At 37.3% G+C, this 26106-nt stretch overlaps 3 protein-coding genes and 1 pseudogene across 5 annotated transcripts; 3 read left to right on the top strand and 1 right to left on the bottom strand.

Moving 5' to 3' along the window:
• Positions 1–1973: 1973 nt before the first annotated feature.
• On the top strand, positions 1974–10812 carry LOC126582853 (transmembrane E3 ubiquitin-protein ligase FLY2-like). 3 transcript variants are annotated; one of them, XM_050247081.1, is made up of 15 exons: positions 1974–2676; positions 3506–3578; positions 4293–4420; positions 5253–5368; positions 5512–5572; positions 5843–5909; positions 5990–6067; positions 6762–6919; positions 7008–7067; positions 7199–7253; positions 7878–8045; positions 9180–9508; positions 9818–9934; positions 10015–10177; positions 10574–10812. In XM_050247081.1, exons 1-14 carry the CDS (start codon positions 2506–2508, stop codon positions 10114–10116), a joined length of 1683 nt encoding a protein of 560 aa, XP_050103038.1. In that variant the 5' UTR covers positions 1974–2505; the 3' UTR covers positions 10117–10177; positions 10574–10812. The 3 variants fall into 3 exon arrangements, with proteins under 3 accessions (XP_050103038.1, XP_050103037.1, XP_050103036.1); XM_050247080.1 differs by having other exon boundaries at positions 7160–7253; positions 10598–10812; XM_050247079.1 differs by having other exon boundaries at positions 1975–2676; positions 7160–7253.
• A 1451-nt stretch (positions 10813–12263) lies between these two features.
• On the top strand, positions 12264–15316 carry LOC126583777 (ADP,ATP carrier protein 3, mitochondrial-like). Its single transcript, XM_050248295.1, has 4 exons — positions 12264–12457; positions 13191–13683; positions 13857–14228; positions 14798–15316. Exons 2-4 carry the CDS (start codon positions 13213–13215, stop codon positions 15095–15097), a joined length of 1143 nt encoding a protein of 380 aa, XP_050104252.1. The 5' UTR covers positions 12264–12457; positions 13191–13212; the 3' UTR covers positions 15098–15316.
• A 640-nt stretch (positions 15317–15956) lies between these two features.
• On the bottom strand, positions 15957–17659 carry LOC126633943 (mitotic checkpoint serine/threonine-protein kinase BUB1-like; annotated as a pseudogene).
• Positions 17660–23555: 5896 nt separating this feature from the next.
• LOC126634214 (squamosa promoter-binding-like protein 3) lies at positions 23556–25307 on the top strand. Its single transcript, XM_050304707.1, has 2 exons — positions 23556–24162; positions 24870–25307. The coding sequence occupies exons 1-2, from the start codon at positions 23831–23833 to the stop codon at positions 25102–25104; spliced, it is 567 nt and encodes a 188-aa protein (XP_050160664.1). The 5' UTR covers positions 23556–23830; the 3' UTR covers positions 25105–25307.
• Positions 25308–26106: the final 799 nt, after the last annotated feature.

The following is a 26106-nucleotide window of genomic DNA, read 5'->3' as shown; positions in this document are numbered from 1 at the left end:
GATTTCAAATTTGTGGGATCCTAGAGTTGTTTCTAATTTTTGAATTATTACAATTGGTATATAGCTTATCAGACTCATCGAGAATCACAAGCATATGGTTCTCAACTCATTTATCGTTTCCATGTACCCCACACGATCGTAAGAGAAACAAATCAAAGATAAATTCTCACATTCAAGTCTCACTAATTTACCCTTAATTTGAACAAACAAAAGTGATGACTTATTAAAGCTTAAAATTTGCAGGTTAAAGCTACTCAGAACTATTGTCTGGTGGTATTCTTCTTCACTTGTAAGTGAGAGGTTTAGGTTCAAATCTCATGGATGGAGAATTCGATACTAAATTAGATTACCCATTGTGTCGCTTAGCCGAACTCCCCCTCCCCTTAGTATAAAATATATTGTTGTACTAAAAAAAAAAATTGTAGGTTAAAAAACTTAGAACAAGCCCTTGATGGGCACAAGTTCAAAACTATGAAATAATGGACTTAAAATTCAACTGGTTCACCCCTCAAAACTAGGATACATCCACTGTGGTTCTCGAAATATATAGCTTTAAAGATTACAACGGGCGCTCGGCTATAGTCTAAATTTTTTTCTCTTTCAATCGTTTGACATGTTATAAGAGGTTCTTATTGCTGGGTTTCTAGGCATATTATTAGGATAAATTCAATTCGAATAATCAAATACGCAACGGAAAGTAATAAATGACATACAATATGTTATTGCAATTATATATTCAGTTAGTTGTAATAGATAAAGCAACAAGTTAAGAAGCCGTAGACATTAACTTACTGGAACCTTTTGTCACGTGCATGCCGCTTGATTGGATCATTCTCATGCTTGCAATCTTCCTCTTCATGATTGATCATCCGAAGTTCCCAGATGTTGAGCCTCTAAGAGTATCCATATTGAAAAAACTAGCACTGGATGATGGAGTGATCGATTTGATGTGCTAGCAACATCTCACACTTGGATCAATGTAGGATGAGTGGCACACAAGATGTTTGGCTTTTCTCTCTTTTCTCTAAGGGACAAAACTGAACAACTTTTGCACTATATATTAGAGAGAAAACACAAGGAGTATTATATACTCATCGACGTCCCTTTAGCCGCACCCTACTTAGGGTTTGGCGGCATGGACTTGTTCCACGTGCCAAGCCCCTCACTTACCCCTTTTTTTATTTGTGATTTGGATGCTTTTTAATTAAATAAAGCCCAATGCCTATTTAATTAAAACCATGACCAATAAGTCCAAATAATTAATTATATCTTATCATCATCCATATAATGTTACTAAAACTTATCATATGTGTGTGACCTCTTAGGTCACTAAATCCGGCAACAAAATTAATTAATGAATTAATTCAATTCCACAGTCCATGAGTGACATCTAACATGTCATGGCTACTTGGATTAGTAGAAGAATACGCGAACTAATCATGATAGTCTTTCGAACCTTGATTGTAGTTACGATGCAATTCAATTCTTCTATCACAATCTCGATCAAGATTTATCTGATATGGAATTATGTCAAATCACATATAGTTATATACGATCCTCATGATGCATCTCATGTTAAAGCATTTCTTACAAACATAACTTAGTCAACAGTTACTCTGGCTATATTTTCAAGATGAATCTTTCATAATATATGATTGACTTGATTACAATGTAGTTTTCAAAATTAAATATAAAAATTAAAATTTTAGTAGTAGTTAATCCGTCACTGCTCATCTAGTTTACTACTACGGTAGTTAAATTACATTAACTATAAATTTTAAAAATAAACTTAAAACTAATAAATTATTAAGAGATATGTTTTGTATGTTCGGTTAGAGATGACATAAAAATATGACCTCACATGTCAATTAAAATATAATTTCTTACAAAAATATAATTCGAAACGAGGCTATATTTATCCTCTTTAGTTGGAAAGGACCAGCCAGCCCACACAAAACAAGAACAAGAATGATGCTGAGCCCTCACTCACTTGGGCGGTGAGTCCCATGTTCGTTGAGGCGCGTACGCCTACCTTACCCCAAACAAGCCTCCCCTCTCTTACCTCCATTTACCAGAAACCAGAATACAAAACCAGTGGACATGTCAACCACCATTTCCACGCCTTCTTCTTCCTCATAAGCTCTCGAACCAACCCTCTTAACCTCCAACCCACAATAAATTATCACTATTATTATAAATAAATACAATCAAATTATAAATTTAGTATTTCCTTTGTTATTAGTTTTTGTTGTTGTCGTTGCTTAAGAATAATTAGAGGCCAATTAGTCGTTGAGCTTTCACTTTCTCCATTGATCGGCTGATAACTTCCTCCAATGCTTGACTCCAATTGAAGCAAAACCCCCCTTCTATCTCTCTCTTTACCTCTGTACTCCAATGGGTCTCTTGTTTTTCTCTTCGATTTTTCGATTTCTTTCCCAACACAGAGGCTTGGCGGTGGCGGTGGCGGTGGCGGTGGCGGTGGAAATTCGGAATTGAATTTCGGGTATGGGATTGATGGGTTTTGATTCGGGGGTCGTGCGGAATTTGGGGTCTTTGTGGTCTCGGCGGAGCAAGCTGTACCGGGTTTTATTCTGGGTTTGGGTCACTTTTGTTCTTTTTCAGCCGGTGGCCGGTCTTAGACCCTTGCGGGAACGGCCTCGATCATGGGGCGATGAGGTTGGTAATCGAAATTTCGGGTTTTTTGTTTTCCGTGCTTAATTTGTTGCATTTGGTTGTTTGTGATTGAACTTTATGATGTTTTTGGGGTAAATATTGTGAATTTGAATGTGGAAACGTGAATTTGATCTGCCAACTGCTGTTTGCATTTGTGTATATGTAAATAATTATATGGTATTTACAGCCTATATTAACTCAGTGTGAAGTTTTGGTGGGGAAGGTATGGATACGATGGTAAATGAAAATCGAAGTTCACGTTTCTATAGTTAGGTTAATGGAGAGCTCAATATTGGTGTTATACTTTTTGAAAACTAACACATTCATGTTGTGAACCATAGTTATGAAGCCAGTTGCTTAAGAAAGTTATGGTTAATTTAGTTTCAGATGCTGTGTTCTGCAGCCCATCGTGACTTTTAATTCCTAGTTAATTTAGTTGGAGAACCACACTAGTTGTGCTTTACTTTGAATTTTGCTATGATCACTTAAACTATATGAGCAATGATTCACATGTGGTGCAATATTTCTGTCTGCTTGTTTTTTCCTTGGTGGTTCTCATTTTTGGGCTGCATCAACATGGCAAGAGTTTGACACTCACCATTCCCCTCCCCCAAATAAAAGGAAAAAGTATGTGGACCTAAATGCTTATTTAGTCGTTTGCTGTTAACCACTAAAGTTTTTCAATTACATCACTTTCAGATATTGGTATTGATATGATTTGTTTGACGTATCCATGTACTTTTTAGATGAAGTAGGTTTATGACCAAAATTTGTTTTTTGAATGGTATGAAATTGAACAAACCTTCTAAATTTCTCAATTTTCATTTTGCAGTGGCTATTTGTAAGAAAAGATGAAATTGATTTGGGACCATTTTCTACGTGGAATATAACAGGAACTTACAAAGGTTTGTAACTTATATATATATATATATATATATATATATATATATATATATATAATGTTAGTTATTGCTGCTATTACTTGTTAAAAATTTGTTCATTACTAACTGGATCATTAAGATGTTCTTAGTGTTCTCCATAGAATTTTGTATCGTGAAGCTTATTGCTGAAGTAATTTGGTAAGAAGCAGAGGTTGCAAAATTTATTGGATTGTGTAGCTGTAACAATGCTACATTTTTTAATAAGAAAGATAATTTCATTAAAAAGAATAGATCAATACAGGGGCAAAGTTGCTCACAAATCTATCTAGAATATGCTAATCAACAAAGACTACAAAGTATAGCTAAGCAACGGAGATGGCAGCAGACCTAATAAACCAATGTATGATGGGTGGCATAAGCCTCTGGATGACGGTATGCATACATTTTCAAGATATGGACGTCCAAAGGGAAGCCCAAAAATGAACTCTCTCCCATACGATATAGCTCATTAGGTTCTGTCTAATATTATGAATTATCTAAATAACTAACTACAATGGATATTTCAAAATTCCATGAGTTCTTTCTTTTTGTGTCCTCTGGCACAAACCCAAATTATCTTTATAGTCGACATTATATTCAAGCACCTTACTATAAAAATTAATGGAGCCTTAAAACTAAGCTTACAAAATTTTCTATTTGACCTGATTAGACATACGTATGTTTACATGTGAGTTGCAGGGATTTGGAAGTTTCCTGATTCTAGAAATAGCTCTTCCAGATTTCCGGATTTTAGGAATTCCCATGGCGACACTATCATTGAATTAGTTAGCACGCAGACAAAAATAACTGGTGTACATTACGTGCAGGTGAGCAGTTTGAACCCTCAATGACTGTCATATTAGATAAGGTCTGCTTCTGTCTATATGCCTGAGTTCATAAGATAAAAAGGGTTTTTATTGAGAAAGAGCATTATTATACATGATATCAGCGACAGAAAAATGGCACGTCCATTATATATTTGGTGATGAATGTGCAGGTCTATTCATACAGATGGTGGGTGGGTGGGTGAGTTTTGTCCAATGTGTGACCGAACTTAGTTATGTATAGATGTATGTGTGTATTCAAAGATGGATGGTTTCATGCACACACATGACATAAACCTAAGCGGCCTTTGCCTGGTCAGGCCAATGTAGCAATGCCTCAGGATGCATTTATACCAATAAATTTTATCCTGATGGAACATGTTTTCCATGAATTAGCAGTCTAATTTTTTCCCTGTAGCATTGGAGGCTTGATTTAGCAAGTGTGGCTATTGTGTTGTGAGTCATGTATTGGTAGACTTTGTCTTTTCTTGTTAAGCTTGGGGGCCAGCTTCACATTGCCTTATGAGTAAATACATACTTTGAAACTCAAGGATTTAAATTAGAATCTTTATACAGTCCCTGGCGCACCTGCTTCAGTTTCCCCATATCACATTGGGGTGCATGTGCACTTGTATGATATTCATGTGATGGGCTTTGATCATCTTTAAACCACCAAGCAGCCAAAAGGCTCAAATATGCTATCTTCTCATGGCCTACATAACTGTAACACTATTTCCTTGAATGTTTAGTTTTTAGAATTTGTTTTAGTGTTAACGTTAATTATCATACTTTTTTTTTTAAATAACAGTCTATTTCTTCATTTGGCTGACAATAGGGGGTTATTATTTTCCATGATGTGTTTGACAATGAACACAATGTTGGTGGTATTCAAATCAGGGTGGAGGGTGTATTTATATGGCCGTTTAGACAACTTCGAATGGTAGCTAACAGGTAATTTTTCCTGGTTGTGTTATTGGAGGCTTTTGCTCCGTTTCATTGATACATCATTTACACCCGCTTGCATTTAATATCTTCTGTTATACATATGTGCTCTATCTCTTTAAGAAAAAAATATGTGCTTTATCATTTTGTAGTGGAAAAGAGGGAGAGTCAAGCCAAGAAGAAGAATATTTATTGTCAAATCCGTATCATATGGTAATTTTTGTTCAATTGATTGTTATGAAGCTTTGTAGCTCTGCTTTCTGTCATCTTATGATGCACTATGTTTTGGTGTTTGCTCGCTGCTTCTAGTCATATGTTAGTTTTTGTAATCTGGAGTGTCAAAAATATATGAGAGATGGTAACACTTGTAATTGTTTGGGAATAAAAAATTAAAAATATAAGAATAAGTAATTAATTCAGAAAGTCAAATGCAATTACAGAGGTTTCAAGTACTCACATGTTACGTCTATACCTTTGGAACAGCTTCGAGTTTTCTCTTCCCAGGTTTTCCAAGAATCTCCTCAAGATAAGATATGGAGGAAAAAGCATTGTAATTTCTCCCACATCACTATAAATTATTTGCATATTGCTTTTATCATGTTATGATAATTTTATTTGCTCATACTGCAGCTCCAATTTATGAAATGGAGAAACACTGTAATATAGAAATCGCAGGCCAAATTTCACGTGTCTCGTCAGCCCATAATGGTATTTGAGTTTTCTCAGCGTATGGATTCTTTCTTTCCTTTTAATCGCTTCCTCACCATCCTTTCCCTAATTTTTTTCTCTAAAAACATGTAACTCTAAATTTTAGCCGACCCCACTTAGTGGGAAAAGGCTTTGTTGTTGTTGTTGTTAGAAACTACAGATTCTCTAAACTAGTTTCACATTTCTTGCCAACACTTTGCCTAATAAGATATGATTCAGAAGCACTTTTAATTGTTAGTCTATGGGCTCGTTTGGATGTGCTTTAAAATGACTGAAAGTGCTTTTAGAGAAAATGTTTTTGGGTTTCAAAAGCACTTTAAATGCTTTCTACAAGAAGCACCAGCACTTTAAGTGCTTTTCCAGGATTTACTAGCATTTTTACTAAGGATTGTTTCTAAAAATATTTTTACCAAAAGCTCTTTCAGTCATTTTAAAAGCATATCCAAACGAGCTCTATGTTTTTCACATAAGTGGATATAATGCTTATCTAATGAACCATCTTCATCATGTATGTACTGATTCTTTTCTTGTAATTTGTTTCTCTTTCATATAATCTTTTATTTTCTTTGTATTGAGGGGTTTGTGCCTGTGGGAGGTCAAAACCTTCTGGTCTTATGTTGTGAATGGACATAATTATTTGTTTGTTTGTTTCTAAAGTTCCACACTCATTCAAATTTCTACAAATCTTTATTAGATGGAGATCGTGATCGATACCATATAGAATCGTTGATGGAGAGTCCTGCAGTGGATGATGATGGTGATTGCTTCGCTCCCTTTATATTAAATGCTACTTCTGTCAATGTGGAGGTGTACTACAACAAAGCAGTGAACTATACTTTGATGGTCACCTTTGTATCCTTTATTTATCATTGTATTTCATGTTAATTTCAATGTTTTATGCTATATATATGTAGGCATATTCCTTAACGTAGTTCCTCAGGTCTCTTTTCTCCAAGTTCTTCTCTTAATTCGGCAAATGGAGCACAGCAACACTCAGTCAGTAAGAATTTTTGTCTGAACATAAAAAATAAAAAAATAAAAAAATTGGATTTTAATAATACATGCATTTGTATTTATAAGTGCACTTTTCAGGGGGCTGCCAAAATTTCGATTTTAATGATTGGCCAACAGGCTATCATGGATTCTTATCTCTGCCTTCTGCATTTGACTGCAGGAATACTTGTTGGTAAGTTTAGCTCTTTGTCACTACCACCTTGTTTGTAAATGTTTCCAACCTTAAGAGTGTTGGTAACTATACTAGCAAGACACTTGTGTTGAAGCAGTTGTAGTAGTATACTAGTATAGTCACTACAAAAGGGTAAATTATTGTGATCGGGAAGTATTGAGTTTAAGATTACAATGAGAAATGCTCCTGTCTTTTGACACATCAAAGTTGCAAATAGAGAACAATGCTTCCTAATTTAAGATAAGCAACTACTTCGAATATTATTTTCACCAACTTATAGTAGCTTTTTGGAACATAGATTTCTGAAGGAAATAAAACCAGATGGGCTCTTTAAGAGTTGCACTGCAAAGTGCATGCTTCCAGCCTTCCACATAAGAAATCTTTTTCTCAAGACCCTAAATGAAGTTTGTTACAGCCTGATACATGTGTATCATCTGTTATGTTTATAGAATACATGTCCTATTTGACCAGCTGTCTTCGTATACTTAATAATAATATGTGCCTATATCCTCTGCTTATCACATGTTAATTTTTGCTTATTGACAGTATTTTTTAGGCATTAAATATTTTGTTTCTCCTTACTAATTCTATATATTTTTTTTGCCTTATTTCTTGTTTATACAGAATCCTTATTTAATGCTTTTGCAACTGCCGCTTTTTTCAAGTTTGTGGTATTCTCAATATTTGAGATGAGATATCTTCTTGCTATATGGAAAGCTAGTAGGCCTACAAATAATGGGGAAGGTTGGGAGACGATGAGGCGTGAGCTTTCAGTTCTGTATAGCCGTTTCTGTAAGTACTAATTTGGAATATATCCTTTGTTTGCATGTGGAATGCCATTTCATCAACTTTTGATTGGTATGTAGAGTTATAGCATTTATCGGGAATGATGCATACATACACATGGATTCTACATATCCATTGCTATCCTACTCCTAGAAGTTAATTTCGTTATATTCTTGAGGAAGAAGTATTTAGCCTTAAAACAAAGAAGTTCAGAAGAACAATTGACACATGCAAATATTTTAACAAGGTGAGGGCGTGAGTTTTCTTAAAGGAAAAAAATATTTTAGAAGTTAATTATATAAAGTACATAGAGTAAAAATTTATACAAGAAATAAAACCCCAATGAAACACATGCAAATATTTTAACAAGGTGAGGGCGTGAATTTTCATAATAGTTGTATCTTTGAGGATGAATTTTGATTTTAGGTTGGATGTTTACATACTAAAATATTATCAAAGTAGGCTATTCACGTGCTGGGCCCAATGGCCACACGTGTCCACGTCCCCCAATATGAGTTGTCCAGGTGTTAGGCTCAAGTGATACCACACTTGAGATGGGTTGAGAGTACTAGTCCCACATCGGGGAAGTAGAGTAGAGTTCAAATGATCTTGGGCCTCTCCACCCAGTTCCATTTTGTTTTTGGTTGGAAGTTCTACTTATCACTCCTAGTTGGCCAGCTAGAAGTTATATGCTTTAGTCGTCTTTTAGTGGCGAAGGGCCAGAACATACATAGAAGAAGCTAACTCAGACTTTCTAGGTATGGTACATTTGTAAAGGTATAAAAGTACAATGACGCTTGAGTCCTTGACCTACATTTTGATTAATACAACCGAGTTAGATTGATTTGAAAAGTACACAAAGCCCTTTGACGTTTAAATTTTTTGAATAGAAGCCCCTTTGGTGTTCTGAGAAAACCTTGTAAGCGAGTGTTATCACCATCGTGAATATACAATTTTTACATACATCTTTGCTAGGCTAATATACTCTGATGCTTGCTTCGTAGTTTCAAGTTTATATATCCAAACGAGAACAACTAATGTATTTTGATGGTAGACTAAATTTATTGTTCCAGTTACTTTGATATAGTAGGTGGCATGATTTAAAATTTGTCTTTATTGAGAACTGTTACCTGTTTGCAGATGGGATCCTTTTGGGAGGCATTCTGCTCATGTACGAGTTCCATAACTTCCTGAGGCCTATTCTTCTCCTTATGTACTCCTTTTGGATACCTCAAATAATCACCAATGTTATTCGTGATTCAAGAAAACCTTTGCATCCTCATTACATCTTGGGCATGACTGTTATGCGACTTGCAGTCCCATTATACATATTTGGTTGCCCTAACAACTTCATGCGCATTGAGCCTGACAAGAGTTGGTGTATTTGTCTGGGTGTATTTATTGGACTGCAAGCATCCATTCTTCTTCTTCAGCACTATCTCGGCTCTAGGTGGTTCATTCCTCGTCAGGTTCGATCTAACACTGCTCATTTATATCTTACTGGAAATTGATTTTTAGACACTTCCCTTTTGACGTCACAATGACACACAAACTCACATCAAGACAGCCATCATTGCTGTATTGTGAATCAATGTTAATTATACGGGTAACCTGTTGTGGAATTTCCCCAAGCAAGGAGCAGGTTTATTCAATTGAATGTAATACAAAGTTTATTCAATTGAATGTAATACAAAAGATTGTAACTAAATGCTTTTTGAATTTTCATCTTGAAGGTCCGTAATTATATCTATATCTCATTTCTGTTTGATGGTTTACAGATTCTACCTGAAAAATATAGCTACTATAGAAGGTTCGATCAGAATACAAATCACACCACAGATTGTGTCATTTGCATGACTGCAGTTGATCTCACACAACGTTCGACTGATTGCATGGTACTGTGATGGGATGTTTTATATTGTAATATAAGTACCCAAACTTAGGTGCTTGGTTTAATGTTCTATTTCCCTTGCAGGTGACACCATGTGAACATTGCTTTCACTCTGGTTGTTTACAAAGGTGGATGGATATAAAGATGGAGTGCCCAACTTGTCGGCGTTCACTGCCACCAGCCTGATCCTTCCACTCTGCCTATATACGTATAGGATCAACTAACATCGCCCAACTCGCTAATTTTGGTAAGTCGCTTGATGGCATGCAAGCAATTTAGTAGAAATATTGTTTAGTTTGTCTGTTCCGACATTTTTTTTATTAAACTTCTTCTGAGGGCATATTCTTCACATACAAATGCTTGCTTGGATTTTCCCATGAGATTTAAGGATAACCAGTTACGCAAAATTTTAATATATCTAACACTGAAGACTCGTCCTTTCACCATCTCGTGGAATCATATGTCTGTTCATCTCATTATCTTTCACCGAAGAATATTGTACATTTGATTTCTGACTTTTGCTAAACTTACTCGGGAATGGTTACTTCTTTCGGGTTTTCATGATCTGCTCCGATCGGTTTTCAAATGACGAGATGTAAAACTTTGACAATCCTGAATCTGCCGTTTCTGTATTCTATTTCAGGTTGGGCATTAAATCGATTTTCAGGTTGAGCGCACCTTCCGAAGGAAGAAGGATGAGACACAACATAATCTACCAGTTTCCAAAATTGTAACAGATTCTGCATTGTTGTTACTTTAGCCAACAATTTTTAATTTTTAGCTCTTACTTTTTTAGGCTTTGTTGTAAAATGTATATGTAGGAAGCAAATCTATAGGTGCAAACTCTTGTCAATTCCATCAATAATTGGTTCCCACTTCCCACTGCAGTTTTCTATACGACGAGTCGACACATGTTTTGTGCATCTTCTTATTCGTAATGGGGTGTGCTATCCACACATTCTATTTTACTTCTCACACACCCCTTGATAATTTCTGTCCGTTGATCTTCTTCAATTCATCCGATCCGACGGTTGAAAAATAAAAAGGTGTGTGAGAAGTAAAATAGGATGTGTGGAAATCACATCTCATTCGCAATTAAGCGAATAATTAGATCCGGTTGTACTGATTCGAGGCGTCGTAATATCTTGGGAGATGCTACGATGCCTTGAATCATAGCCTGATAGTAATGGCTAAATAAAGAGGGTGGTGTGGATGGAGATGTTGTGCCTGATGGCAGTCACAGAGGCAACGAGGATAATGAACTGATGAAAGGCATGTTAGAGAGAAGAAAGCTACAAGGCTTTGCTTGCTGTTGCTTATTGTGACAATTCAGCACGACACGTGGAAGAAGTTTTTTTTCAAAATAAGACACGAAGTCAACTCTAATCAACTCCACTTTATAAGGACAAATTGGTGATGGGCCAATCTAATAAATCTTAAGCCAAAAAATTTTAAACCATAATTCATAAATTGTTTTTTTCCTTTAATTTTTATGGTTTAAAATTTTAACTTGAAATTATTAAATAACAATTTTAGCTTAATTTTTTTTTATAAATTTTTTGAAAATAAAATTGATGTAGGTTATTCTAATTTATTTTTATGAATATTTTAATTTAAAAATATTTAAATTTTGATAAGTATTAAAAATCATACAAATACATAAGTATTTATAAAGTTTTAAATGAAATTTTAGATGTTAAATTTAATTTTGGACTGTCAAATTTTTTTTATACCATTAGATTTAATCTCATTTGATCACAACCATTAGATTATAAGTAAAAAAACAAAAAGATTTGAAATATGATAGTTTGGTGGGTCTAGAATAATTTAAGTCAGGCTTAAATCCTGAAAGAATCTAACCCAGAGATATATATTTGAACCCAATAGTTGGAGATGATGGGAGGTCGGGGGAGGGTGGGTTTAAAGTTTATATTTTAAGTTTTATCCCATGGGTTTTTTTTTTTATATTTTTTTGTCAAAGTTTTATCCTATGGGTTAGCGTCGATGATCTAATAGTCACCTACGGTCTCCCATTTTTAGAATTGGCAAACGGGTCTGATTTGTTATTTTAGTGTCATATCTGTTATTTTTGAACGAATTGTGTCGTGTCAAGGTTTTTATTTTAATAGATTATTATGATCTGATAACGAGCCAACTTATTAACGAAATGTGTAGTTTATGTCATGTTAAATGAGTCACAGAAGAAATTGTTATGACTAAATTTTAAGTGACAAACAAGTCGTCATACTCGTTATTTTAATGCGTTCTTCTTAACAAATAAACGACCTGATTCGCCAGTGACACTCGATTAGTTAACGAGTTTACTAGAATCGTGTTATTTTTGTATAGTTTCTTGTCGGATTTTAGTTTCGTAGAAGAATTAGCGAGGCTTACCATACCTCCTTCATTTCTTAGTTCCACTAGAAGTAGCTGACAAGTTGTCCCTCACTCGGTTGGTCGGTCGACGCTCACTCTCTTCTTCTCTGACTGATTGTCACACTCTTTCTCCTCGGCGATCATCTCTCAGGTTAGGGTTTGTTTTCTTTCAACTCTCCTTCTTTTCGGCTTTTTGTTTGGTTCTCGAGAAAATCATGTTCCTGTTGAGAATTGTGCTCTCTTCATTTTCCCGACTTTTCTCGAAAACCAAACAACCATTTATGGATGTTTAAGGGGATGTGTTTAGGGGGTCTTCTTATCTGGTGGTTGTTTTTGTTGATGTTGACACCTCTAATTTTTGTTTTTGGTATGAATGCATGGAATTTTTAACACTCTGATCATTAATTAATTTCATCACACTTGTTTTTGGTTGCTTAGATGCCCAAACTTTGAATCGATGAAACTTTTCTGGGTCTTAACAACTGTTTAAATCTTTTATTATTGTGATTATCCACGAAAATCGTTCTTAGTTAAGTACGTAATCTTGCTCAAATTATTGTAGACCAGGCCCGTACTCTGTAGTTGTATCAGGCTGATTTCCGGATACGTAAATAATTGCAGCCTAAAATGTTTTGCAAGGTGATCTTATGGGGTATGTGCAAGGCCGGTGCCATTCGCTAATCGTTCGGCGCATTGTTTGTACATGTCTTGCCAATTTGCAACAACTTACTATTTTATGGAGAAAACAATTCCGTTAGTTAACCTTGTGCTAAGAATTAGATAATTTCGTTCCCGTGTCATTGTGTGTATCGGTTACGGAAAACAGACCTCTCGTGTTGATGCATGCGGATGCCTGTATTTGAAATCATGTTATTCGTTTGCAGGTCACTGGCTTGAGTTATAATCATGGCTGATGGGTCATCGCGTCCATCGATATTTCAGAAAACATATGGGCAGTCTTACCTCATATCTAGGCTTTCCCCCAAGTTGCACACAAGCAACTATGCGGTGACTGGTGCTTATGCCAATGGAGCTTTGCAGATCCCCCTGCTGCGAACTTTTGATGGCACTGCCCTTGCACAAGTCTCTCCGTTGTCCCCCATTATGGCGCAGGCTCCAGCAGAGAAAGGTGCAGCTGGTTTTGCTGTGGATTTTCTCATGGGAGGCGTGTCTGCTGCTGTTTCCAAAACTGCTGCTGCTCCTATCGAGCGTGTTAAACTACTTATACAGAATCAGGATGAGATGATCAAGACTGGTCGACTTTCTGAACCATACAAGGGTATAAGTGACTGCTTTGCCCGAACAATTAAGGATGAAGGTGTCCTTTCTCTGTGGAGAGGGAATACTGCTAATGTTATCAGATACTTTCCTACCCAGGTCAATTTTCTTTTGCACGATATCTGGATATCTTTAGTGATCGAGCGTTATTTGCATCACTTCCTAAACCCCCATATACATGTGTTGTTGTGTTGGAGTATTATTTTTTTCTGTGCATTGGGTATCTTGTTCCCTTTAATTGCCGTTCTGAATTGTTAAAACTTGTGTATCAGGCCTTAAACTTTGCTTTCAAGGATTACTTCAAGAGGCTTTTCAACTTCAAGAAGGATAGAGATGGCTACTGGAAGTGGTTTGCTGGGAACCTGGCATCAGGTGGTGCTGCTGGCGCTTCATCTCTTCTTTTTGTGTACTCTCTGGATTATGCAAGAACACGGTTGGCAAATGATGCCAAGGCTGCCAAAAAGGGTGGTGAAAGGCAGTTTAATGGTTTGGTTGATGTTTACAAGAAAACCCTCAAGTCTGATGGCATCGCTGGGCTATATCGAGGATTCAGTATCTCTTGTGTTGGAATTATCGTTTACCGTGGGCTTTACTTTGGAATGTACGATTCGCTGAAACCTGTGGTTCTAACTGGTGGCCTGCAGGTATGTTAAATCTGAGGGTTTTTCAGTGCGTGTTCCGGTACACCAAGTGTTGTATTATTACACTTGGTGTATCGGGCAGTGTTTCCCGGCACACTAAAAAATTTCTTGTTAAATCGTACTAACTTGTTCTCTATTAGGGATTTATTTTTGTGTGTAATTATTTGACTTTTTGGGCTGTGTTATTCTCTTATACTGTCAATGTGTCCCTTATTTTTCACTATTTTCTGAGGTAGTAAAGGCGCAGTGTGTACTAATATGAAGGGCAGTAAGCTGCTTGAATCATTTTCAACATGGCTACCCATGGAGTTGCTTTGACCACTGCCTGCCTTGCCCAAAATCAGGCGGTGAAGGGTCAATATGTACTGTGAATTAGCTCCGATGATCTGTTGGAATTTGGGTTCATTCTGTATATGTATGTCTTTCTCAATACCCGTTGGGATTTTCGGGAATAATGTGTTGAAGTTGATATCATTTGTCCTATTTTTCTATGGTATTGGATATGAATCTGTTCCCCTGGAGTATATGATGTAATTAATGTTCATTGCTGTCTTTCTTCTGGTGATTTACAGGATAGCTTCGTTGCTAGTTTCTTGCTGGGATGGGGAATTACTATCGGTGCTGGATTAGCTTCTTACCCAATTGACACAGTGCGCAGAAGGATGATGATGACCTCAGGAGAAGCAGTTAAATACAATAGCTCTTTGGACGCATTTAAGCAAATCATCAAAAACGAGGGTGCTAAGTCGCTGTTTAAGGGTGCTGGAGCGAACATATTGCGTGCTGTTGCAGGTGCCGGTGTGCTAGCTGGCTATGACAAGCTGCAGGTCGTACTTCTTGGCAAGAAGTATGGGTCTGGTGGCGGTGGTTAATAATGCTATGATGACGAAATCATTAGTTACTGTAAGTACCGACTCTAGTTGAATAATTTGAATGAACAGAAGTGCTTGTTATTAGAAAGTCATAGTTACAGGGATGAAGAAATATGAATGTTGGGTGCTTGTTATCTAATGCTTGAGCTTTGAACGGAAGTGCTTTGTTGAGATTAGATAGTGGTTTCTTATAAATTTGGTGATACGTTGTATGTAAAATATGCATCCTGTTTTGTGGCGGATTCGGGTTCCATTTTCCGGTTGAGTTAGCTATTTAGGATGCCGCTCTTGTGGCGGGATTCGTGGGTAGGGATGCCCGTATGGAGCAGCTCTAACACGGATGGGACCAACAGAACGTGGTCAGCCGGCTTGACCCAACATTTTCAACTTGTGAAGGGTCTAGTGAATTTGTTTTAGGCATTGAATTGTATCATCTATCAAGCTAGCCATCCCGTTGCCCAGTAATTGGTTAGCAGCGGGTGGTGCAATGGTTGGCCTCTCATCTTGGAGGTGAACCTAGACACCTCTAAGAAGAGAGGCAGTAGTTGAAAATGCCCTAGAATGTGCTTAACCAAAATCTCGCAACCAAACCTAAACCCCAAGGGCCGATTTATAATCTTTGGGTTTTTGGGTTTTCAGATTGGCAAATGCTAGGGAGATCATATTTTGTAATATCATGTGAATCACCTCTCTAATAGAAGTGGAATATACATATATTGGCGGCTTTACTTTTTATTAGAGAGATGATTCAGATGTGGTCTACAAAATGTTTGGGTCTTAACTCTATTAGATGTTTGGAAGTTGATAAAGGAAAATCTATGGAGGAAAAGAGAAATGAAGAAAAGTGGAGGAAAAATGGTGAGAGAGATGTACAAGAAATGTATAAAGAATAATAAACAACAAAATGCTTAACAAGAGTATTGTTCTCGTATACCCTATGATTTAAGAAAATTATGGTTTACTAATAACAACTTTGGCAGGTGCCTCCCCCCAATCGTGGTCAATTTCGCAGACTCTTTGGAGGAACTGTTGTTAGTTAACACAAATTTGTCAGGGTGTTTCACCACAACAAGTTGGGTTTCTGTACATACATCTTTACATTTGTCCGAATCTTCAGACGAAGTTTGGCACTTGAATTTACAGATGCTCCCGGAGCTGAGCTCAGCCAGGAGGAATGAATGGGTCACTAAGCAGAACACAGCGAGGCCCTTTGCTTAACCAGTAAATCGCTTAGTTTCTTTATAAGCTGAGGATCCGAGCACATGTAATCCTGGAAGGATTTCCTCAGATCCTGCAACAGCTTCTTGTTGTTACAACCGGGACCGCTATTAGCAGTTTTGTAAAGAAGTTCCTCCAGAGTTCACCATTCCAATATCTGAGCCCAGTTGAAGGACAAGAATTGAAATCAAAATCGTCAAGTATAAACTTAAGAGTGAAGGTGAAGATAAGAGATGGAAGAGATGAGTTTCCATTCCAATATCTGGCAATCTCCTGTAAACTCCACATTGTCAGGAAAGAGATGCAGATCTATCCCTCTTCCCCAGGCGACAAGGCATAGACCCTGTAAGATAACTCCAGATTAATCATAAAAACTAAGCTGAATACTAGTCTTATGCAACCAGAAATAACCTGATCAAGCCACGGACCACTTCACTCACAAAATTCTTCCTGTAGAGTCAGTTCTATCATGAGATCCGGCTTTTGTAACGCCATTCCTGCCAAATGATAATCTAATTGATGATGCAAATGTTTAAGCTTTATAACACACAAACAAGACGTTAAGTGAAAATGTTTAAGTTTATTGCATCCTGCACAAGATCTTTAGGTTATAATAAGCATGACAAGAGTGTGGCAGACATGAAAATTGGTATGATGTATGTTAAACTAACCTGAAGTGTTCCACCAGCAAGATAGTCGGACACAAGGATGCTACAGTCAGGATAGAGATGCATTCTATGAGCGAAACCAAAGCTTGACCTCTGATACATTTACATATCAAGTGTAAAATAAACAGACCCAGGAACTACCAATAAAAAGTTTGGAGGATCAGGAAATGCTTACTTCCTTGCCTGAGATCCGTTGATCAAGTTGACGATACAATAATACATATAAAACTCCCAAGGGAAAGCAGGCTTCTGTATCGGCCACAGATTACAAAAACTGAAACTATCCGGTAATACACTGGTCATCAATAGGAGAGAAATAAGTCCGGTAGATTTTACCTTCAATCCAACAACATCTTCAGGATTACAGTTGACATATGCCTTGTATACTTGAGCAAAGCCACCCTGGCCTGCACAACCAGTGATCTGGTACTTCGTACGACCTACAGTGTGGGCAGTGAACATGATAAGTTGACCTTCTACCTTCAGATGGAGCATCCATGTATAAAAATAAAGAATATTTGAAAAACCGAAACACTCAATTAATTTGATGGAACTGAATGCTCTGAATATCCAAGATGATTCTGGCTCCCTGGGACCCTAGCTCAGGTGGTAACACTACAGGGTAGTAGTGAAGTTGGTTGTAGGTCCAATTCTTGAGGTCGCACTTGGTGCCCATGAGCGGTAGGTCTCGGGTTCGAGACTTGGGAGCAGCCTCTCCATAAATGGGGGTAAAGCTAGCCGACATTCACCTCTCCCAGACCCTGCGTAAAGCGGAAGCCTTGTGCACTGGGTACGACCTTTTAAAGTTAAAAGAAGACTTTTGATCAGGATATAAAATGCATATCCGGATAAGGGTCCATGCAGCAAAAGAAGTGCTTGTTGGTATTGGCAAAAACCATAACAAACACAGGTCCTAACGTAGAGATAGCATATCCTCCATCATAATTTCTATCTGATAACCGGATGCTCAAGTGTACGTGCTTGAAGAGATTGAAAAATGAGAATAAATCTCTTTCTTATACATCCAAGGAAAAGTGCAGACAGACAGTAGAAAAGACTATCATTAAACAATTTACGGTGAAAAATGTCTTCTTCTAAATCCAAAGTGAGCCACAGCCTAACATTCCTTTTGTAGACCTCCATTTCGGAACACACACAGGTGCACGCAAAATCCTGTCGGAGACAAAGACGCGGACCTTGAAATACCCATCTGATAAACCATGTGCGCATCGATCGAACAATTTCTCTTTGGCTTTGTGATGGGACCTTTTATGAAGCCAAAGAGAAATCTTATGAGATACGTACATATGGAAGACAAATCTTGGTTCGACTTTTTGAGTATTGTTTCTACTTAATGTTACGATTTAGTAGTATTCTAGTAATTGGAATGTCGTAAATTCACTCACTAGACAACGAGTTTGATATTGAATGATATGGCTAAGTATACAATAAAAGAAACTTTTAAATAATGCTAGCTTGGAACATATCCAATGATATCGCCAAACAAGGTTGTTTGGCTATTTTAGCAAAAACGCAAAAAAAAAAAAAAAAAAAAAAAAATCAATTTCTAACAGGCTAGCTAAACGACCAGCAATTTTAGTTTTTTAATTTTTGAATAGTCACTCGCTATATTGTATTTATACAATACGCTTCTCCTTCAATCTCTCCATTTTGTCCATTCAACGTGACTAGATGGCGGAGTGTCAAAATATTAGAGGCTTAGAGAATGATAAATTTTGGTGGCGGACCGATCAGAGAGGGGTCAAAATACGAGAACTGGTGGTTCTAGATAGTGGTTGATCAAATGGAAACAACAGGCATAATTAAATATGAGTGTGATAAGATAAAAATGGTTTGTGCTTATCATTTTCCTATAAGTGATTTGAATCGGTAAATAATAAAATATTCAAAGAGTGCTGTTGGAGATAATAAGTTAAACTAGCTAGCTAAATTAGTTTTTGGACATTATGTTCGAAATATAGGCTAGTGGGGTTATGGCTATGTGGAGATAGTGACATACCCCGATTCGGAATGTCCATAAGGATTCTGAATCGAGATGTGCTGGTCGACACCTGGAAGGTAACGAAGTCATAAAGTGTAAAGATGTGAGAAAATATGAATAAATTTGAACCTAAGAGTGCCTAAATACCAGTGTGTGCTGGTGAGCGGGAATGAACTCACTTCACATGTGACGTTAGCGCATAAGTAAGTACAGTAGAACGGATAAGGATTATACCCTCAGAAGTAGCCTTCTATCCTGAGATTGCCAAGAATCCTCGTCGATACGAACATTCAGCAATTAAAACTTGGAGGGGTGCAAAACATAAGATGTGAGTAGGTAAAAACAAAACGTTTGAAACCATAATTATCCTTGTAATAACCCTTCTTTGTAAAACCGTATAATTTCTGAGAATTCACCATGTATAGTATGATATCAAATGTACGCTAACATTAAATCCAGAAATATACCACAACACAGCAGCTCAACAGCAATATAAATAATCATGTGCTTAATAATCAATGCTAGCTCATAAGTCGGAGTCACCTATAGTGACCTGCATGACTTATCCATATATCATCACATATGCTAGCTCATACGTCGGAGTCACCTCTTGTGACCTATACGACTTATCCATATATGTTAGCTCATAAGTCGGAGTCACCTCTTGAGACCTGTATGACTTATCCATATCTCAATAAGTATACATGCACACGAGTTGGAACCACCTAAAGTGGTATGTACGACAGAACTAGGTGTAAATAAATACGCTCAAGTGCTACAATTACGTGAAGACTGTGCGAATAATCACAGGTCACCTACGAGTCGGAACCACTTAAAGTTGTTTGTACGACAGAACTGTGCACCTACCTTGGATTCAAGGTGAGCGTAAGGTGCGGGTGGTGAACATCATGTGAAGGAATGTGCCTTGGCTATGGGCGGGAGCACTAACACCGGGGTGCAAATTTATGAGCTCTCAATGCATCTCAACATAACATGTACGATTCATGGGCAACCCGTACGACAGTGCCGGAGTTGCTTAAAACATTATATAGTCATGCCATAACTCCATCATTTCAACAAATACCATAAACTCACCTGAACTTACCTGGGTGTCCTATGTTTACCTTTGCACTTCAAGCATTCACAATAATTATGTGCAAGTAATATACATATAGATAAACCATGATGCAATCTAATACTCAACAATGTTATAGCATTTTCAATTATATACATACATACATATATATATATATAATACATAAAAATGCATAAGCTGTAACGCCATACTCCCGAACTATTTATTTTTGGGAATAATTATCGGTGATAAGCCCAACTAGACACTAGTTTAATTAACTATCATTAATTACGTTTTTGTACTTCAAATTCTTGATTCTTTACACATTGATTTATGACTAAAATTTTACCACTAATTCATAAGGTTAAATCTCACATTTTCCACCAATGTCCCTCACATTACTCAATCCCCTCAACAAGGCTATTGTCTCAATTATTTAGTCTCATTTATTATATGGCTGCATCTAACGTCTCGTTAGACTGCCTACGTATCATAAATAGGGATCAAGCCATTTGTAGTTCATAATTACTTCAAAACATTCACAGTAATCGTAAGCAATAATCAATTTATAAACGTTTATGGAATTATCAATCATATATATATATAAATAATATATATACGATAGAAAGGAAAAGACTCACTCACCTGGAGTTTACACTACAACTCCCTAGCACACACATAGAGGCGTCACGAACGATCGGCGCTTAGAACAATTATCAAATCACATCTCATAATTCTTATCGATAGAATACATCATTTACATAAAACACACCCCTAAGATTTGATCCATAAGATCTGCATCACAGATTTCCGATCCGTTACTCCCAAAGATACACATTATGCTTCTAGAACAATATCCTAAAATTTCATTACGATCCAATGGTCTGATCTCCGCCAATTGCCAAAAACCAAGTGGCGGTCAATATTTTATTTTATGAACTTACAAATCCAATTCAGGAAGATCTGTACGTCGGATTCCCAATCCGTAAGTTTCTATGGTCCTTAAATATTATGTACTATAATCTATTAAAGTTTGATGACGATCCAACGGTCGGATCGTCGATTCACATTTTACCAAGTAGCATATCGTAAGGGATTTAGGTTCAAACGATCAACCTACGTTATACAATTACCAAAAATGAACTCAAGGCATCTAATTTAACCTAAGAGTAGCATCGACAGTCCCTTGGCCACGCGCCGCCGTGGGTGGAGGTCGGCCACCCCGATTCGCCGGAAAATCCAACTATTTCCAAAAATTACCAAAATTTACAGTAATGAAGCTCTCAATGAGTAGAGTAAGTTTCATACCTGTGACCAAGACCAATTTGGCCAAGAAACACCTCAATTTTACATAAATCCGTCGAAAACCCTAAAGAGGGCGTGCTTCGATTCGACCTCCATGCTCTCTCCGACGCCTCCACAAGTGTTTGGGCTTTGTTCCTGAGGTTGAGGGGAGTCTATTGGTGGTGGTAATTGGAGGAGGTAGCTTCAAATCGTGGTGGAATAGAACCCAACCCGTGCACCCCTTCTTGTACGGTTTTACCCAAAATTCACCAATTTTCCACCCAATTTTCACATGAAAATGGAAGAGGGATCGGTTGGCCTTGTGGTAAGGGTCATTTTGACACTAACCTTGTCGTCCAAGGTGGCTGGAGATGGGAGAATTCACCGGATCGGGTCGCGGGTTGAGGGAAACCCGGTTCCCCCCCCCCCTTTCTTTTCTCCCTCCTTTCCCTTCCTTTCCTTCCTTTGATTGGTCACCTTCACTCTCTCTCTTCCTACCCTTGGCCGAAGCTCTCTCTCCCTTCCACTCTCATTGGGAAGCCAATAGCCCTTCTTCTTTTTCCCCTTTTTTCTCCCCCCCCCTATTTCTTCTTCTCCTTCCCTCAATTCTTATCAAAGTTAATCTTAAAATAATGTAATGGTACTTAAAAAAATATAAAATAATAAATGGTAATATCAATACCCCAATCCGCTTCTACTTGCATCTACACGATCGTATTGTCGAGTACTACAGAAATACGCTAAATGAATATTTCATACGTCTCACTATATGTTGGTCAACGTAAGTCAATACCCTCGCCTCTCAGGGCATTTTTGTAAATTCACATCTTTAAAATTTATAAAATTCTAGAACTAGGGACGGGTTGTCACATATAAGATGAAAGTTGCTTCAAGGCACGTAAAAATCTATGATTATATTTCAGATGTAATTTACCCTTACAACTTGTGTGCAAATGAAAGGTGCGAATTAGTCACGTGGATACAATGAAACTCGGCTTAATGCCTAATAATTGTCGAGATCCCCACACTCCTAAGATAATCCCCAAATACACCAAGAATATGAAGAGGCTCAAGTACCACCAAAACAAAATCTGCATAAATTTTTGTTTTTGGTGCTTTGGTTTTCAATGAAAAAGTAGAGATATTTGTGAGACTTTTCATTGAGCGTTTGTAGGAACTTTTATAGAGGTTTAAATGTCGCATTCTGAATTAGGTTACACAATCTTTCAAAAGTGTATGTCGCACCATTTGGTTAGGAAGCACCACTTATATGAAATATTATTCATTAACTAAACTAACAAAATTTTAACAATAGGAGTTAGCAGATTTTCTTTATAAGTGTTATTTGCTAACTCGTTTGACACTTTTATGCTACTTTAAAAATGTCATTCCGAAAAAATATGTCACACTGAACTACTCTTCAACAAACTCTTCAAATTTTATCTTTCACTTTAAAATGTTATAATATCTTGATTTTACCATATTTTGTGGGGCCTGAATTTTATTTTCAAACACTTCATAAAACAATACTTTTAAATAAAATATATTGTGTGACTCAATTTGCTAACTTGAAGAAGTAACCACTGACCTTGAGAATGTACAAAATCAGTTGCTAATTAGGTGGCTAAGTCCATTGGAAATGCGTTTTTTTTTTTTGGATAATGTCTTGGAGACTAAAATTTTACTCAAATTTGCAAACAAAATGATTTATTACTAATAGAAAACAAATACGTTAATCGGTACTTAAGTAATAATCCAATCAGCGATATCGACATCATTTGATTTATAAAATTTAGAACCTAGTATTATCCTTTTTCTTATAATCTCCAATGCTACGCAAATGCTACCTCCTTGGAGATGTTGGTAATTGGTGAGGGTTGATTTGTAAACATGGAAACAAAGGGAAAGGGAAAGAGACCCAAAGTGTTTGGGTTTGCTTATTTGTAACTTTTCGTCGGTATTATCCCCGGACTTGGATTCTCTGCCCTTCCAATTCGGTGCCCTTTTCGTGCCTTTCTGTTTGTGTGGTCACGGTTAAGCCACGTTAATATTTTATATTATTATTATTTTTTGTCTTATTATTTTTATAAAAAACAATATAAAATGTTAGCATGGATTAACCGTGACCATACAAAACAGGAGGGCACGAGAGGGCACCGAAATGAGAGGGCAGAGAATCCAAGTCCATTATCCCCTCCCCTCTGGAGTCTCTGACCCCTCTGCATTATTGTTGTACAAGTACAAGCTGCTAAACAACGGACAAGAAGCAAAAGGCTTGTTACATAAACCCTTAAAATTATGGAGGAGAATGTTGTGGTCCTCACTCTCCCACTTCTCCTCCTGATCCCTCCTTGTGCTGCTTCCCTTCTACTTTTTACTCTCCCCCTCCTCTTGTTCCGCTAATATCTTCCTGCTCTTTCTTCCTTCCTTCTTCATCTCTTTTTTACTAAAAAAGGTGATATATATCATCTGGGGTCGATCCGTTGATGGAGGGAATGAGTAAGTTGGACTTGAACAAGCAGATGGGGGAGAAGCCGCGGGTGGTGGCGGTGGTGAAGAAGGAGGAGGAGGAATTTGATGGTGAGCTGCAAGTAGACAGGAAGAAGAAAGGAGGCTTGAAGAGATCGTTGTCCTCGTCCTCGTCATCCGGTGGAGGAGGAGGCGGCGCGATGAGACGGTGTCAGGCGGACAGGTGCACAGCTGATCTGAGTGAAGAAAAGCAGTATCATAGAAAGCATAAGGTTTGTGACCTTCATTCCAAGTCTCAGGTTGTGCTTGTCTCTGGCCTCCACCAAAGGTTTTGCCAGCAATGCAGCAGGTAATCATTTCCCACTTCCCACTTATTGCAATCTTTCTTGCTGCAATTTTCATTTCCATTCTTTTGTTTCTGTTTGATTTTTCTTTTCTGCGGTATGAAAATGTGTAGTAATTGTTGCTCAGTTTATATATATATTTTTTTGGTTAAACGATAGATTTTGTTTAAGGCTAGCCGACATTCACCTCTCCTAGACCTTGCGTAAAGCGGGAGCCTTGTGCACTGGGTATAACCTTTAAACGATAGATTTTGTTAGATTATATGTCAGATTAACCACTGAGGGGGTTGATCTCACGCCTTCTTGCAAGGGTTCAACACCTTTTCACCACTATGGTAAAGGGCCACTTGCTTGCTCAGTTTATATATTGGTTTTGCAGAAATCGCATAATTTGTTGTTGCCGGTTTCTTTTATGTGTGCCTGTGTGCGATTGATGCACATTGCTACTCTTCAATTTACATTTACTCGTGTCGTTGTATCGATCTCTGGCAATAAGTTCACAATTCAAAGTTGTATGGTTCTGTTTTTGTTCTTAATTTACTCTTTCCAATTTGTAATGAGGCTGAATCATTTAAGTATATCTACCAAGAATAGCAGTTTACTGGTACATTTTGTTTCACCAATGTTAAATAGTTTCTCTTGCAACATTTAAAACTTCAAATTCACCGATAAATAAGCAAGCATCCTGATGCCGAATGTTGTTGTGTTGCAGATTTCATCAGCTACCAGAATTCGACGACACCAAAAGGAGTTGTCGCAGGCGTCTGGCAGGACACAACGAACGACGAAGGAAGAATCCAGCCGAGTCTCATGCAGTTGAAGGCTCAAGCTGCAATGTTGGTGCAGGGACTCAGTTCAAGGATGTATGCGGGCAGGTCGATGACAGCGGAAGAATTCGGATAACCATTCCAGGAAATTCAATTCACAAGCATTTCCATATCAGATAAGATTTATAGCAAGCATGCTCCCTCTCTTCTGTCAACTTAATTAGAGATGTATAATTATTAGATGTTGGATACTTGGCTTGTAACAAATTCAATTTCATGAAGTGTGTGTGCTAGGATTGCTGTTAACCGGCTGTGGGAAGGTATAAAAACTTCCAAGTGATTTAGCTAGCTCCATAACTAATATAATTTGCAAGATTAGTACATTTCTCGTTTATGCGGAATGGATGGGAATAGAATGCCTCAATACTTCGTTGTTGGAGGTTGCATAGCAAACATTAATGGCTCGTTTACTGATCCGTAATCGAAATGAGAGGAATTGATAAGACAAAAGTTTAAGTGTTGTTTTCTCTAGATGTTCTCTTTTGTTTTCTTAAGTGGTACAGTTTTGGTGGTTTAAGCTTTGTGTAATCTGACTAAATGTTGATGGAACTGTTACTCATGGATATCCGGATGGTCGGCATTGATGTCCAAGTTGGGAAAATTGTGAAACGGAGGTCAGTAGGATAAGAGATCCTCTCGTGTCATTATTTCACCACGTGTCATTTGTTCATTAGATAGGAAGTGCACTTTTTGAATGCATGACAAGTATTTATTGGACGGTAACAATAATGTGACTAAAACTTGTGTGAGAGAATCTCTCCAGTAATCCACAGTTATTTTATAACTTTTGTTCGAAGCAAATTGGTCGTATAAGAGAACTTTCTCCTATTAGGAACAAGCAAGTAGTGGTTATCATCAGCCAATTTCTGCGACCATATGCTTGAAGACACTTAGAGATGACAACGGTTTGGTTTGAGGACGGAAATGCCATATCCATACCACGAAAATTAACTATATGTATAACCGCAAATTATATTATATTATACATATTATTTAAGTCGGATTCGAGGATGGATACGGATGGAGGACCCCTATAACCATATCCAAGACCATAACCGAATAATATTTATGGTTTTTCTTCGTATTCAAACTAAACCTAAATTTTGCAATTGACCTTTTACC

Source organism: Malus sylvestris, chromosome 9 (assembly GCF_916048215.2).
Source record: "Malus sylvestris chromosome 9, drMalSylv7.2, whole genome shotgun sequence".
Classification (NCBI taxonomy): domain Eukaryota; kingdom Viridiplantae; phylum Streptophyta; class Magnoliopsida; order Rosales; family Rosaceae; genus Malus; species Malus sylvestris.
The sequence above is the reverse complement of the archived record's forward strand: the minus strand, read 5'-3'. Positions and strand labels throughout refer to the sequence as shown.